Below are 16,807 nucleotides of genomic sequence, written 5' to 3' on the forward strand. Positions count from 1 at the left end.
CCCAATAGCCAACATTTTCATGATGCTTGACAAAAACTAGAACCACAAGCTACAGCATGAAATGTTAATATCAGAGTTGGATCCCTGAAAATAATACACAATAGTTAACAACAAATTCCATGTTCACAATCATTAGGAAACGAATTGAGAATAAAACTGCCAATGAGGCCCAGCATTGGGCAAAAGGTAGGATACAAATATAATAATAATAATAATAATAATAATAATAATAATAATAATAATAATGATGATGATGCCATTATTATAACCCCATACAAACACACACACACACACACACACACACACACACACACACACACACCCTTTAGAATTTTGGACCAACCTTGAAGAGCAAATGAATCTGGTTATCTCAGAGCATTTCCATCCTACTCCCAGTAATGGTCAAAAAAGGCTGAGCTGAAAGGTTCATCACAGCTCTGATTAGATCCAGTCATATCTCAACAGGCCCAATTGGCTCTGAAGGCATGTAATGTCTTAAACGACGTAAGGCTGGTACACCAGCTAAAACTGTAATTAGTACAAGTCATGGTAGCATATTAATAACTGAAATTGGACATATTGAGCACATGTCACTATGCTTATACCAACTGCACTGGCGCCCAAGTCTGTTTCCGGACCCAATTGAAGATGCTGGTTTTAACATTTAAAGCTCTAAACGACTTGGAGGAAAAAGGAAAGGAACCTCTTGTGCAAGCACTTGAGTCACTGATTTCGCTGAAGTTTTCTTGGCTGACTTTGTAGCGGGGTGGTTTGCCATTGCCTTCCCCAGTCGCAGTTACCTTTCCCCCAGCTAGCTGGGTACTCATTTTACCGACCTCGGAAGGATGGAAGGCTGAGTCGACCTGAGCTGGCTGCCTGAGAACCAGCTTCCGCTGGGATCGAACTCAGGCCGTGGGGAGAGTTTCAGCTGCAGTAACTGCCACTTACCACTCTGCACCACACGAGGCTCTAAACAACTTGGAAGCAGAGTACAAATAGTGACACTTCAACTGTGGTACTTCAACTCTTGAATGCTTTGCCCAAGAGGCTCACTGGCATTGATTTTGATGTCTTATTGGCACCAGGATTAACTCCCTTTTATTCGCCCAGCCATTAAAACCTTCAGTTCTATCTGTAACATTTTTACCTGGTTTTTAGCTTTCTGTTGTGCTTAATATATATTCTATGAAGGCACAGTTCAGTTTTGGAATAATAGGTATGGGAATCAGAGACTTGAAATGTTTTTGTTTCAATAATTATCTGTATCATAATTATTTGTATTATAATTATTCTTTTTTTCTTTATTAAGAGTTATGGCATGTTCCTACTCTCCCCTTTCTTCTTTTTTCCTGCTTCTCTATTAGAGGCTTCCACTTTTGTCTTGTTTTCCTTATTGTTCTATTTGCAAATTAAAATAAAATTTATTTAAAAAAAGAAAAGAAACATATATATTATTTTTGTGTAATACAATCATTTTTTAAAATATTCAACATGCTATGTTAGCCACTTTGGGATGTTATTGCCTGAAAAGTGGGGTCTAAATCCTCCAAATGCATGCATGTGTACAAACAGATATATTACTGGACGAATGTTTGTTGGTATATGATGGGCTGTATTTCTGGTGGGCTATATTTCAAATGAGTTTCCCTGAGCAAATATTCAACAAGGCTGCTGAAGTGCCTAGTTTAAATCACCCTGTGGTCTGGCTGAGAGATGAGAATTACAAAGATTCAGGGACAGAAGAATGACTACCTGCCAGACCAACTAGCATGATTTGTTGCAAGATTATCTCATTAGTGAGTACATGGGGGGGGCAGAATCCAGCTTACATAAAACACACTGTTATCGAATATGTAAGAGGAATCTCAATGTCAATTCTGTGCTATACTGGGGGGGGGGCAGTTGGTGTGCAACTTCTGCGATGTGTGGTGGCTGTGTTATGTGGAAAAACAAAGACATACTGCTTGCTCTATTTCTTGGTCATGGGGAGCTTCTATACCCCTAGATAATAGGATGCTGTGACCAAGACATGGAAACTGGGTTTTATATATGGGACACTTAGCCTTCTTCCTTACCACCTACATTATAATACAATTCCTATGAGACAGAATGATGCTTTGAACTGCTAGAGAACTGTGGCTGCAAGATAGCGACTTACTCAAGACCCCAGAGGCTTCCCAGATAAGAAACATTCCACAGTCCCCTTTCAATATTCTATCCATTGGACTGCATTTGAGTCTGGTCCACCAGAAACAGACAGCAGACCAACAGAGTTCAAAGCATTTAAAGGACTCTGTGGTAACCAAGAGAAGGGAAATGGCAACAAACCATATCAGACTAATTATCCCTATTGGGAAAGTGTCTGACAAGTACAGAAAGACTATACTGGTCTCTCAGGAGTGTAGTACGTATTGACCCAGCAAGTTAATTAGGCACATGATGAAATGGCAGGAGATAAATGCATCTGAAAAGACTTTGTGAAGGATTGACGTATGAAAGACATGACAGCCAATTAGGGTTTTTGCCAGCATGATCAACATCGGATGAAGCAACTGCTACCCAAATACCTCAAGATAAAAAACAGAGAAAAGAATTGGATTTTGTATTTATGCTCTTATGGGAGGCTTCTACTGATCCATTTAAAAGCTTATGAGTGCATCTCTAAGCCCTCACTGCGAGAGCAGGTTGATATTAAGAAGCATCTCAATATATCCATTCCAAACTGTGGGGGACAATTTCCATTAGTTACATTACACTTTCTAGCAGAAATGTGTAAGAGCTAGAAAGGACTTAAATGTGTTGTAAAGCTAGGGAAAAATTATCAATGCTTTGAAAAATATGGCTACATGCTGTGTTTGGAACAATGTATAGGTCAGAGAGAGAAAATTCCCCCATCCAACTGAAATGAAAATATTCAAGTATAGTATTTGTAAAACCAGAGATTATAGGAGACAAAGAAATTATATAAGTACTGTGATACAGAAAGTTTCTGTTCAGAAAAGATAAGAGCACAATCGCTGAGATAACCAGATCACATGCGATGATGAGCTGTGGAATGTTGCTCACAGTACAGAAACAATCTTGAGAATCTCATAATAAAATATCCTTTTAGGTTCTAAAGAAGCATTGGGAGAATGATATTAGCTTTGACGATGAAATCATTTGTGGATGAAGAAAAATAGCATGACATTACAGCACAAAAGCATGGAAGAAAAAATGAAAGCAGGATCATGAGTAGATCAGTTGGAAGGGAGTTCCACAAACATGAAGCCATTGTTGAAAAGGTGCTATCTCTCACATCCACCAACCTCATCTATCTTATTGGTAGGCAAATGAGCAGGGCCTTCAAAGAACTTAATAAAGGAGCAGGATCATTTGAGTGAAAGCAGTCCTTAAGATAACCTGGCCCCAAGCCATTTGGGGCTTTAAAGGTTAACACCAGAATCTTGAATTGGTTCCAGAAATGAAATGCTAACCAGTGCAACTGGTATAAAACTGATATTATGTATTCTGACCTCCTGGCCCTCGTTTATATCCATGTGGCCTGATTTTGCACCAATTGATGCTTCCAAACTATCTTCAAAGGCACATTCACATAAAGAACACTGCAGTAGTCAAGCCTGGATGTAACTAATACATTAGGAATTTCAGCTAAATCTAATCACTCTAGACATGGATGCAATTAGCAAACCAGACTAAGCTTATAACAGGTGTTCCTGGCCTCCAATGCCACCTGTCCCTCCACAGAGAGTGATGAGAAGAAACCCCAAACTGCAAAGTTTCTCCTTCAGAGTAGTGAACCGCCATCCTGGATCAGTTCCAAAGGCTAATTTTCCATTCCACAGCACCTCTGTCTCATTTAAGTTTCAGCTTTTTCATACTCATCCATCCCTCAACTACCTCTAGACTCTTTTTTAAGAGTACCACATAGAGGTACAGTTGTATCATCTGCCTAATAATAATAATAATAATAATAATAATAATAATAATAATAATAATAATAATAATTCTTCTTACCTGCCTTTCTGATTGGATCAAGGCGGGGAACAACAATAATCATAAAATACATATTTAAAACATGGTATAAACTGTTTAAAACATCCTAAAAGCATCCTAAAAACGTACTAAAATATCCTAAAATTCTACAGGATAGGCCTGCCAGAAGAGATCAGTCTTGAGAGCCTTCTTGAATGCTAAAAGACTGTCAAGCTGACGAGTCTCCTCCAGCAGGCTATTCCACAGGCTGAAGTAGATTCTTCCTATTGGTGGCAGTGCAGCCCAAACTTCTGAATGGGTTCCTCCAGTGGTTTTCAGGTATATGTTAAATAACAATGAGGACAAGATGGAACCCTGAGGTACCTTATAAGCCAAAGGCAACAGTATGAAAAAGCATCACCTTCTCTAATAGTCCACTGTAGCACAATGTCTCAGGCCCAACCTGGTGTTTGATGGTATTATACAAATTCATGGAAGATAAGACAACCAGTGGCTACTAGGCATGACAATTCTATATCACTTCCAGTATCAGAGGCACTATGTCTCTATATACTAGTTTCTGGGAAATGTGTGGGAGGATGCTGTTGCATTCATTTCTTATTGTGGGCATCTGGTTGGCCACTGTGTGAACAGAATGCTGGAGTAGATAGTCCATGGGCTAGCAACTTATTTTGGGTAGGAGACAAAATGACCACCCACCCACCCTGGATGACATTATGGCGCATGCATGCCCTATTATGTCATGAGGTGTAGCCATGCACCATCACACCATCATTCCCTGCTATCAGGGCTGTTTTGCCTACACAGTGTCATCCCTGATGGACGAAGATTTAACAGCCCAATCCAAAGTTACCTGATGTTCTTCTCCCATATGCACCTGCCTGGACCATAAGATCGTCTTCAGAGACCCTTCTCTGGTTGCCCTTCCAAACAAAGTGATACAGGTGGCTGCTAAGGAGAGGGCTTTTCCATTGTGGTGCCCTGGTTATGGAATGAACTCATCAGAGAGGCTTGCCTGGCACCTACGTTGCAGTCTTTTTGATGTCAGCTGAAGACCTTATTTTCCCAGGGATTTAATATTTCAGTTTCTGTTGTTTATAAAGCAGTTATTGTATTTTTAAATTTTATACTGCTGGTGTTTTTTAAAATATTTTGGTTATATACTCTAGTTTTAAACTAATAAAAGATTTATATTATGTTTTATCGTGCTATATTTTATGGCTTTAATTGTTGTGACCCACCCAGAGAACTTTGGCTATTGGGTAACATAAAAATTTAATAAATAAATTAGAAATTCAGGTGGTAAATTTAGGAATCCAACAAAATCATGGATATATCTCTGACAACTGCTAAATCTGCTCAGGAAGAGAATAATATTGGAGTTCATAATTATTTGTTTCAATTATTCAAATGGAAACAATATTCAAGGCAAAGTATCTATGGAATGAGCATTCTAGAGCAGTTTGTCCTCATTATACACCTTACTTCATATACTCCCAAACTGAACTAATTACTCTGTTAGCTTGATAAATTGATTTTATTTCACACCTTGATTTGCTTAAGAGCAGTAGTTACTTCACAGTTATGGCATCTGCATACTTGATAGGTACAACATCAAAATAAATCCCTTGTGTGCATAATAATGAGTATCCTGAAGTTATTGATAAAAAATTTCAGTATAAAGATAGGTTCAGAGGCCACCTGTTTCAGAAATGAAAATAACTTAAAGAAAGATTATCATCTTCTGCTCTTTTATAGTTAGACTTTCATTTCTGGTATGTCCTTGTAATAGCTTTTATAAAACCTTGGCAGGCAAGCAGTATATCTAGGCAATGTAACACACTTCAGTATTACATTTAGCTGTGAAAAAATAAAATATTCACAACTCCCAAATTCTCTAGTTAAAGTATTTTAGGTACCAGGACTGTGGAAAACACTTGCTCACAACCTTAGAGCGCTGTCTCCAGTCATAGCAGAGAATAATGTACTAGGTGGACCAATGATCTGACTCTGATTAAGGCAACTTCATATATTCATATTCATTTATTCATATGGGAAGCCAGTACACTTTTGCTTTTGTTTGCTTTTGGCTGTTGCATTTCCCCCCTGCAAATACTTATGCAATAGAGCTTTGAACTATCTATGCCAGTTCATTATCTTAACTGTTCTTCCTACACCTGAATTGTTGCTAATGATGCTTTCTTATTTGGAGATGCCTCACTAACCTTAAGCTGATGTAGCATCATGGAGTTCAATGAGACAACCTCATTGTAAAACGTCTATGAATTTATATTATATTTTTTAGGATGGTGTATACTTGAAACAATTTACTGAAACTTATTAACAAGACTCAGTGCCTATAATGCCTCTAGTATTTGAATTAATGTTCAATCAATTATCACAAATTAAGACCTGGTTCAAGACTCACATCTGCCATGAATTCATTACATGTCTTTGGACACTGTCTCTCATCCTCAATTCCTCATTTGTAAAAGGCCTACTCACAGTTTTTTTGCAAGAGCAAACACAGTTAAGATTGCAGTCACTTTATAAGGCTCAGTTCAGACAACACGTTTCTTAATGGTCATTTTAGAACTCCACAGTGGGGGTTTTACACCACCGTTGAGAAACGTATCCTCTGGCAGTAAAACACTACACAACGGTGGAGTGGGTGTTTTTGGAAAACACTCCAAGCAGAATATCCATGCTGTGCAGAGGAGAGTTCCTGCACAACTGTTGTGTAGTGTGTTGTGTGGCAGGCTCCATGGAGTTTTCTGCTGCGTTGTGTTGACTTGGCTACAGAGTTCTCTGGCAAGAGTAGTGAAAGGAGCGAGTGCTGCTAAGGGGAGAGTTGTTAATCAAACATCGCAATGGATTTTACTCAACTCCATGGTAGCCCACAGTCACATAACAGTGGAGTTAGAATGTTGTGTGGGAAGACTTCCTAAAAACTCAACTGTTGAGTGGAGTTTTCACACTGAGTTGACTGTTGTCTGAACACAGCCTAAATATAACACTGTATGAAAGACAAATAATAACAGCAGTAGTTATAAATACTAATACTCATAAAATACTCTATAAATTAGCTAAACTGTACCTTCATAGAATAGAAAAAGAAAATATATTCTCAGTATTGTATAGACATGGAGAGAGGATGGATATTTTCAGCTTTTGGAATTTTCCCTACTTCCATAAGTTAACCAGCATGATGCAAGTTTAAAAAAACCCATTTTGGACAAGTGTTGAACTTTGGAAACAGATTAAATAGGCACAAAGAATCTTTATAGGAGTATGACTCAGTTCGCCCAGCATGCTAACAAAAGCCCAGTCAAAGATCACCACCACCACAAAAAAACCATATTCTATTCTCAATATGTCCCTGTACAGATTGCATTAAAATCAGCAGGGCATTCCCATCTAAAGGAAAAGCCTAGCTTTATGTTATATATGGACAGATAATATTAGGATTAAAAGCTAGGATAAAGCTATCCAAGTGTAATATTTCAGAAGGAATCCATTTAGTCGCTTTGCTGTTTAGCCCTCTGATTTAAGGGGGTGGATATAGCAATATTTAAGTCACTGTGCCTTCAAGGGAACTTAATTAAGTTCCAGGCAAGGACTGAAATTGGAAGGTATACAGTTGATCTAGTCAAGGCAGTGTCTGTATTAATTCTGTATATCCAACTTTAGAATTTACAAACTGTGGCTGAATTAAAGTTCTCTCATATAAGCAAAAAAACAGTATTTAAAAAATTATTTTATAAGCTTTCTAATACAGATGACTTCCTAAACCTGGTGTCGTACAGATGTTTTGGACAGCAGGGCCAAAGGTCAGGAATGCTGGCAGTGGTAGTCCAAAATGTCTGCAGGGCATTAGGTTGGAAAAGACTGATATACAGAGATATGTCAGACGTAGGAAAGGAAACTATTGTCCCCTGCCCCCCACTCCCACACACACATACAAACTATAACTATGAAATGTGTTATTTCATAGGGAGCTAATGTGACAGAATTTGTCCATCTATTATTATTATTATTATTATTATTATTATTATTTACATTTATATACCGTCCCATAGCCAAGGCCATCTAGCCCAATATTGGGTGCTCCAAAGCACCTCTCCAAAGTCTAAGGCAAAGGCCTTTCACATCACCCACTACCAGAAACATCTAGCACAGGAAGAGAAGGCCAACACGGGGACAAAGGGTGTCCAAGCTAGCAGGAGCCCTTAAAAGGAGCATTCCTCTTAGGGACTGGGTATACGTTACAACATATTGTTGCAGGTCCCATTTGTGATGGCCTATTTTCTTTCCTTTTGTCTTTATTCCTTTTATTGTTTTGCCCTCACTTTCTTTTCTCTGTTTATATTTTTCATGCTTTCCTATGGATTATTATTACCTCTCTTATCTCATGCTGGTATATCCCCCCCACACACACATTTCCTCTACTAATCTCAGAAACTGATCTGGGATTCAGTCAGTATCCCTAACTTCTTTCATAAAATCTACAATAGATCTACAATTAGCTGTAACTGACATTTCCAGCTGCCACCCAGTGTCTTTTGCTTTGCTCTCTCTTCCCCACCCAACAAAGAATGTTTCACTGGCATTTCTCTCACACTCTCTTTATTGCCCTGTTTGAGGCCAGATAATCTATCTTGTTTTTCACTCATTTCATCAACATAGAACTTTCCCACAACGAAACACAATTTTGGTATATTTCCAGGCCCCCTCCCTCCCTCCCTCCCCTATCACCAAGTACCCACTCCTGTTCTCTTCCTTTGGCAACCTGTCTGTGCACACACCAAGTAGTTGTTTTATTATTAGAGGAGTAAAGTCAGTACTCTCAAGTAGTACTTAAAGCTTATCAAGAAACTAATAAAGGCCTTAATGCAATATTTATTAGAGGAAGCAAGGAAACTTATATAAGATTGTTTACATAAGTCTAAACAGCTGATGTTCAAAGCAAAGTAAAAATGAAGTCTGATACAACTATCTTAAGATACTTTTACAGAAATCAAGATCATGTTTGGAATAAATTGTAAGTTTCAATCTCTCTGACTCAGTTTGCATGATCATGGTGGCCGACACAAGACACTGTGGCTTTTTGCAGCCACTACACATGCCAGGTGCATACCAGTCAGAATTATGAATTGCCCACACTGTCGCATCTTGCTGTGTCATCCAAAACCAGACAGCACAACTTGTTTGGGGTGAGCAGCAACCCTTAAATAACACATGGGTTATTGTTGGTGTCATGCCTTACCTGGAGGAGAATTCATCGGATGAAGAAGAGAAGGGGGAGAGCCAGCACAGTGGGCCCCAACTGGAGCCAAGCAGAGTGCTGGAGGCTCTGGCCAACAGCAATCCTGTAGAACCATTAGAAGAGCAGGCCGGCCCCTCCAGTGTCATTCAGGGACTCCCCCAAGTGCAGCAAGCAGAGCCGGAAATGATTCATCTCTCCAAACAGCATAGACTCAAAATGTGAGCAGCGAAGAAACAAAAAGAGGCCACTGCATGGGGCCTCCCTTAAAAACAACACACTGACCTAATTAGCCAGCTGTGCTGATTAACAACCAGCTATAAATCAGCACAGCTGGAACCAGATTTCTACTGCAGTCAACTTTAAGTTAACTTCAGCATGCTGCCTTGCTTCTCCAGACTTTACTACCTCCTTGACTCTCAACAACCCACCTGGACTATCCTCCTGGAAAATTCTTGACTGACTTCGACATTTGGCTCAACTGAATTCTGTGGATCGACCTCTGGACTGCTTTTGACCTCAACCCTGCCTTCTCCTACTGCACTATTCGGATTCCTGTGTATGACCTTGGACTAAACTGGCTACTCTTTCTCTTTCCACTTGGGACTTTCTGGGCCTTGACCAGGGCACTTGCCAGCCTCGAAACAGGACAGCTGGGTTATTTGAGGATTTTTGCCCTTCCCAAACAAGCCATTTGGCTATCGAAGCGACTGCAATAAACCACAGTGGCTTGTTTCAGCTGCTGTGATTGTGTGAACCGGGCCTCTGTCATGCTGTTACTGTCTTACAATCAAAATAAATCAGTAATAATGCAATCTGATTTATTTTATACATTTGGAATATTGAACACATAATGTCTTTTCTTTATGAATGCCATTGTTAAAATATATTACTAACAAAAACTTGATTTTTTAAACATCAAGTGCTATAATGCAGAAAGTAATGTAATAAGGCGTGTCTGTGGACTCTAATATATTTCACTTGGAAAAATGTGTGAGGAATTGACATTATCAAAGACATGGTACCATAGAAAATCAAGATAGCTTGCAATGTTAGCTGATATTGCTGTGAACAACTGCAATGTATTATTGGCTAAAACCCAAACTCAATGTGGCAAAAATGAATATTTCCAAGGGCATGGACCTTATCACAAGGCAACCAAAAGTACAGTTTGCTTTAATATGACCAAGAATGTACAATGACCAGAATGTCTTCATAGTCCAAATATGACTAATATAACTTCTGTCATGGCCCCTGACTGCAAGAGCTGCAATATCATGAAGAAAACTCAATGATGAAGTACTGGCTGCTCCACTCAGGGAAGAACCTCAGGTACATGCTCCGATGTCCTCTTGTCTCGATGATATGGTCCTGTTATGGCCCTTGGACTCAGAAGATGAATCTCCAATACAGGCTCCTCATCCTCAATTTTGCAGAAGCCAATGGATACAAAATTAGTCAAGGGCCCCTTTAAAAAGCACAGGTGGCTTCTCCAGGGAGATGGGGCCAACTATATTACATATCTTGTCTATATTACATAAGGCTTCAGCTGTCTCCTGAGAAGAGCTAATCCTTGCATTGCAGCTATAGAGGGATGTCTTATGAGACATTCCTTTATAGCTGCAATAGGAGAGGAAGCTTCTTCCAGCAGGGCCCACATGGAGCTGTCCACAGTCTTACCTTCCCTGACCTCTGTTGAAGGGACAAGAGCTGAACTGATATTTGCCTCACCAGAAGAGACCTGACCACATCCACTTCTCTTGTGAGCCTCAAACTGAATAAAACAGTATACCTTCCACTCTGCTGGAGTTGAACTATACTCTCTACAACATATTTATTTTGCAGAACTAAGGTAATGTTCTTCTTTTCTCCCTATATGTTAGCAAAACAAACAAACAAAAACAGCCAACACTATTTCTGCCATAATAACCCTCTTATCCTCCAATAAACTTTCTTAAAGGTCAATTCAAATATCATGGCCCCTATGTGTGGAGTGCTAAGAACCCTTTTGCATGGTTGTGCACTATCCAGGAACATAACTTTGGTAAGCTTCTTACAACACATGTGATGGCCTGACCTACACATTCTTTGTAGCTTTAAATACTGATATGAAGATTCCCCATACAACTGGGATGTCACAAATGGTAGAAGACTTACAAATATTACAGCCCTCCATGAAAGCAAGGTTTGGAACCCTATTAAGTCCATAAGAAGCAGCCCTGAGGCAGTCATTGTTTCACTCATATGGTAGCTACGATTTTGAATATTATCTTATGTAGAAAAAATGATTTAGTACTATAAAGAACAAATGGAAAAGACCAATCTAATTTATATATCTGAATGTGTTTGGACATTTTCAATGTTAATCTCAATTTTATGCATATCAGTCATTATGCTGAAGATGACAATGACATGCCACTAGAATTTTCATTACATTTACTAAAACTTTTCTTTTTTTTACGATCAACGCCATTTTAAGAGTTCTCAATAACTTTATATTTCTGTATTTTGCAATTAAATAACAATGAATCCTTTTTTCACTTAGCTTGCAGGTGGGAAATGTAGAAGAGGAAAGACAACCATATTTAACTTTTTCCGGTGCAGATGAATGAAAACCTGGTTTTACCTTGAGTTTTTCAAGGTGATCCTGAAGAGAGTCAATCAGCAAATCTCCCACTGGCTGCCAAGACCCTTTGATAGTTTCAGCCTGACGCAGCTTCAGGTCTAGCTCATCCATTGCCTCCTGAAGCTCCTGCAGTCTTTCAAGGGCTTCATCTATCTTTTTTTGCCAGTCAGCGGACTGTAGATTCAGTTTATCCCATTCTGTTTTGACCTCGTCTGCCTGTCTTCGCAAGAGTCGAGTCACATTTTGAGCTCTTTCCCCTGGAGGCATCTCTAAAAATGAAACACAATTACTGTTGGATATCCCCTAGTCAATGAGAAGAATGTTTGAAAGCTATCAGATGTATCTCAAAGCATATTAAATGCCCACTATGTAAAATTATTGAATTAACATATCCAGGTCATTGTTTCAGCCCTGGCCATGTCACTCATGTTTTCAAGTAACATGCCATCCAAATATTTCACCTGCTACTAAAATGACATAGGACTAGACTACATGAAAATGGCAATGAGACTGCAAATATAAATTATTGGTTTAGGGTTCCTCCCCCTTCTGGCACGATATGTTGTGCCATAAAGAAATAAGGAATTCTGAAACTGGTGAGTAATAAGTTGGCCTAAAAGCATGGTAAATTTTCACAGAACTGTTTTCCACCTTTTTAGGCTGCATTCATACATTTGCAAATGGATTACTGAGTGCTTATGTCTTGCACATCTTCCTTGTCCCTATCTAAGTGAGATTTAGCTTGCAAATATGTAGGAGATGCACTGACATTGACAATAAGAATATATGGATTTTTAGTCACTGCTTATCCCTCTATCAATATGTTATTATAGCATTAGATTCAATTACCTCTAGGCTCCTGGTACAGCTTTTCTAGCCCCTCCAAAGGCTGTTCTGTTAGGAAAATTCGCACTGTCTCAAGTGCACTCAAGATAACAGGTTCTTTAGTTTTCAATTCCCTTTTAAAGGCCTGTGAAATAAAACAATACAAATGTAAATTATCATGCTTGTTGCTTTCCGTCAACTTTTTGTACAATGTTTCCTATGTCAATTTCCACCTTTTTGTGAAACAAACAGATCAATGACTGAAAGAACAAGGAAAAGTGAAATTATTTCAGATATTATTTTTCTGTTTACTAAGTAGAAAGATTTTTTTCCTTTGTAATAAAACAAAACAAAACAACATGGGGGAAATCCCATATAGAATGTTACATATTCTCAATCATTCTATATTTTTGAGGCTAGTGAATATACACTGGACAAATGGGAACATGCTCCAATAAGGCTATTTGCAGTTAAACTGGGCTCCTTCTGTGATTAATATCAGACCGTAAAATGCTGAAATCTTGCTGGAAGGGACAAGGGTTTAGTTGGCATTACACTGAACAGTGCTGGCACAGCTAATACATCTGAGAAGCAAAAGATTTCCTAGAATGTAATAGGAAATCCACAATGATCCTTAGCCATGACTTTGTTCTTTCCGAGAACTTTGTCACAAATGTAGTGAAGTAATATGAACATATTCACACTTTAATTTAATTAGTAAGTTTTGGGTTATTGTCCAAAAATATGTTAAGTACAAAGTGCTCAATAGTATATTAAAAACTGTGCTACATATCTACCTAACACTAAAATGGCAAGAAAATTGTCCTTATATTCATAGCTTCTGTTACAGTGCAATTCTATGTATGTTTATTTCAGAAGTATCTTCCATTATGTTCAATGGGGCATACTCCTGGATAAGTGTGCATAGGATTACAGTTTTACTGCACAAACTTATGCATATTTATTAGGAACTAAGTTCCATTGTGTTCAATGTAGTTTATTCTGGGGTCAGTTAAAAAACTCAGCATATGCTGTTAAATGCCTGGGAGAAGAGAAAGGTCTTGACCTGACACCGAAAAGATAACAATGTTGGTGCCAGGCAAGCTTCGTTGGGGATATCATTCCATAATTGAGGGGCCACCATGGAAAAGGCCCTCTCCCTTGTTGCCATGCTCCAAGCTTCCCTCGGAGAATGGCATTCTTTTGGTAATCCCTAAATATCAGACACTGCTTTATTGGTCAAAAGGATTGTCTTGCAATCTTGGAAGTCCCATATTTTTCCTTGGGTTATTTGTGCTAAGGAAATGATCACTTACAAATTGATGGGGTGAATTGATACCTTCACAATTACATACACAATGTTCTCTTGTCTTTTTCACCAGTAACTCCACATGTTACCTAGTTCATTTCCTATTCTACTTCCCCTTTGTCTCTCTCCTGTATCCTATTTTCCTTTCTTCTTTCTTTTCTTTGTCTTCATAGAATCATTAAATAGTAGAGTTGGAAGGGGCCTACAAGTCAACACTCAACATGTTATCTTTTTTATAATTCTCTCTAGTGATGAACCTGGCCAGTAGTGCCAATAACTTCATAACCAAAACAAGCCCACTCACAAATAAGTCTAAGTATTTGCAAACCCAGGGAGAATTCTGAAATTTGCACAAATACAATACATTTAACTGAAACCCCTTAAATGAAGGAAAAACATCTCCAAAAGGAATAAGAACATGGCTGTGAATGCCTAAATCAACCAGGTCCACAACACTCAACATGTTATCTTTTTTTATAATTCTCTCTAGTGATGAACCTGGACTAGATGGACCCTTGGTTTCATCCAGCATTAATTAATTAATTACATTTCTATACCGCCCAATAGCTGGAGTTCTCTGGGCGGTTCACAAAAACTCTGTGAACCACCCAGAGCATGGTTCTTATGTTCTTAGTGTAGGCATAAGACTTCATCCTAATCCATTACTACCGGTATTCTTTCCGCTGGGCTCCTTCAATGAGGGGAGGTGCCTGCTCAGTTGCTGGCATGAGTATTTTCCCTTTACAATTCTGGCCAGGTAACATGAAGAAATGAAAGAGAGGAAGTGAAGCCCTAGTTGTGTGGGTGAGCAAAAGTGGGGGAAGGGGAGGAGAAAAGGATACAAAGTGTGTGTTTGTGGAAAAATGGGTACAAACAAGTTGACACACTGGGAACAATTGTATGAATAAGGCGGTGTCACCACCACAACTGTAACCACCAAAATGTTTCTGACTGGAAAAGCCCTGTCTGATTGGAGGGGAGGATTATAAATGTACAGAGTCACAGGGAATAGGTGTTTGCTGGAATTGCCTCCCCCTATCTGCGCCTGTCTCTGTGTATGTATGTGTGTAATGTCATGTGCACCAGTTTTCCATCAATTCAAAGATTTTCTCTCTCCTCTTCCAATTCACTGTTAATTCTAGCTTAGCCAGAAGCAATTATACAACACAACATTCCATACCCAACTGACTGTTGTTGTTGTTGTTTTTATCAAAGAAGGATAGCCATTCCAACAACTGGATTTAAAGTAATGGACTGTTGTTCATATAACAAACTTTGGCAGATGGTTAGTGGAACAATAACCATCTCGGGCTTTGAATAGCAACTTCCTCTTAGGCACTGAGCGATTCTTGCCTGCAGCTCTTGCTACTCTGTGGCCTCTTTTGCCACTCCCAGCTAGGACACTATATCCTTTTCTTCCTGTTTCCACCTACTCTTGGCTATATCGCAGCTAGCAATAGATTCTACACATCATCTACAATGTGCCCACTGCCCACTCTTGGGTCTTCTCTCCCTTTCCAACTCTTCCTGCACCACCACCACCCTCCTCCTCACCCAGTGTTTGCTTTTTGACCCTCTATTCTTTGGCCTAGTTAACCCCCTCCATACTTCACCAACCACTGCTGTTCCTGAGCGCAGACCCTTCTGTCTTTTTTCACAGGGTCCCCTAGCTTCTAGCAAGCTCTCCAACCAACCACAACCACTCACAAACTGGCATTTGAAACAAGTGCACATTGTATTTATCACAAGAACAAATATTCTAGGAAGTGGTTGAAAAGGCAAATCAAAACCTTATATTAATATCATGAAACAATTCAGTTATTGTATGTTTGACCCATAGCTTAAAAAAGATACTTATTTTCAAGAGATAAAGCAGTGCATATGTCCCTTCTCCATACTTTTATTTTGGGTGCCAAGTGAAGTGGATTACACCAAGTTATTACATGGAAATAGCTTAACATAAAAAGCATTACCTATTACTTCTTCGTTATACTAAAAGTAATGTGCCAAATTCCTTATTTTAAAAATAGACATATACTGAGAACATCCACCCAGCACTAAGGAACATAATCTTATTCCTAAAGCATAGTATCCTCCATAAAAAAAAAATAGAGATGTTACAACTCTCTAATGTTTTTTCTTTGCTAAACTCTTTTTGCAGATAAGATTTTTTTAAAAATATTCATCTTATATAGAAGCGACTGTAACTCTTAAAGCCCTATATCTTTATACTTCATCCTAATACTTTTCATCCTATTCTGGGAATCTGAGGCCAGATACAGCAAAGGACTGTTAAATCAGTATTGCCAGTTTCTCAGTGCCACTCTTGCACAGGAAATTGTTTTTTTTTCTGTACCAAGATCCTTTTCAGAATTGTATATTTATTGTAGCAGATATCAATGCCCTTAAGTGTTAACAAATGACTTTTTTTAAGATTACAAAAATAATTTAGAATCATAGATCCCTGATAAATTTATGAAAAAAGAAAGTTCTCATTGATGACAGAATTAGCTTAAATGTATGTCTAATTCACAACCAATGATTTCAGGCTAATTTTATTGAATTCCTGAACTTCTTTCACACTTTGTGGCAACTGCAGAACAAATCGAACACACATAATATATGACCTGACAAAAGAACAAGTAAACTACTTTATTTAAGCCCTTCTATTTGTCATGAACACCTGGGCTATAACGGCATTCTGCCTACTATTTTAATAATGCATACATTGATTAGCTCATCTCAGACCTTCACTACCATCTTGTGGGACTCTCAAGGGTGTCTTTAA

General features: G+C 38.6%; 1 protein-coding gene across 4 annotated transcripts in view; it reads right to left on the bottom strand.

The window, feature by feature from the left end:
* DMD (dystrophin) overlaps positions 1 to 16,807 on the bottom strand; it is a 1,279,927-nt gene that overhangs the window by 221,657 nt on the left and 1,041,463 nt on the right. For all 4 annotated transcript variants that reach the window (XM_063126497.1, XM_063126496.1, XM_063126495.1 and 1 more), the window contains exons 58-59: positions 12,735 to 12,855; positions 11,886 to 12,154 (exon numbers count right to left, since the gene is read on the bottom strand). In XM_063126497.1, coding sequence (XP_062982567.1) covers positions 11,886 to 12,154; positions 12,735 to 12,855 — 390 coding nt within the window. The remainder of the gene's footprint in view (positions 1 to 11,885; positions 12,155 to 12,734; positions 12,856 to 16,807) is intronic.

The sequence above is a fragment of the Elgaria multicarinata genome, chromosome 5, assembly GCF_023053635.1.
Source record: "Elgaria multicarinata webbii isolate HBS135686 ecotype San Diego chromosome 5, rElgMul1.1.pri, whole genome shotgun sequence".
NCBI lineage: Eukaryota > Metazoa > Chordata > Lepidosauria > Squamata > Anguidae > Elgaria > Elgaria multicarinata.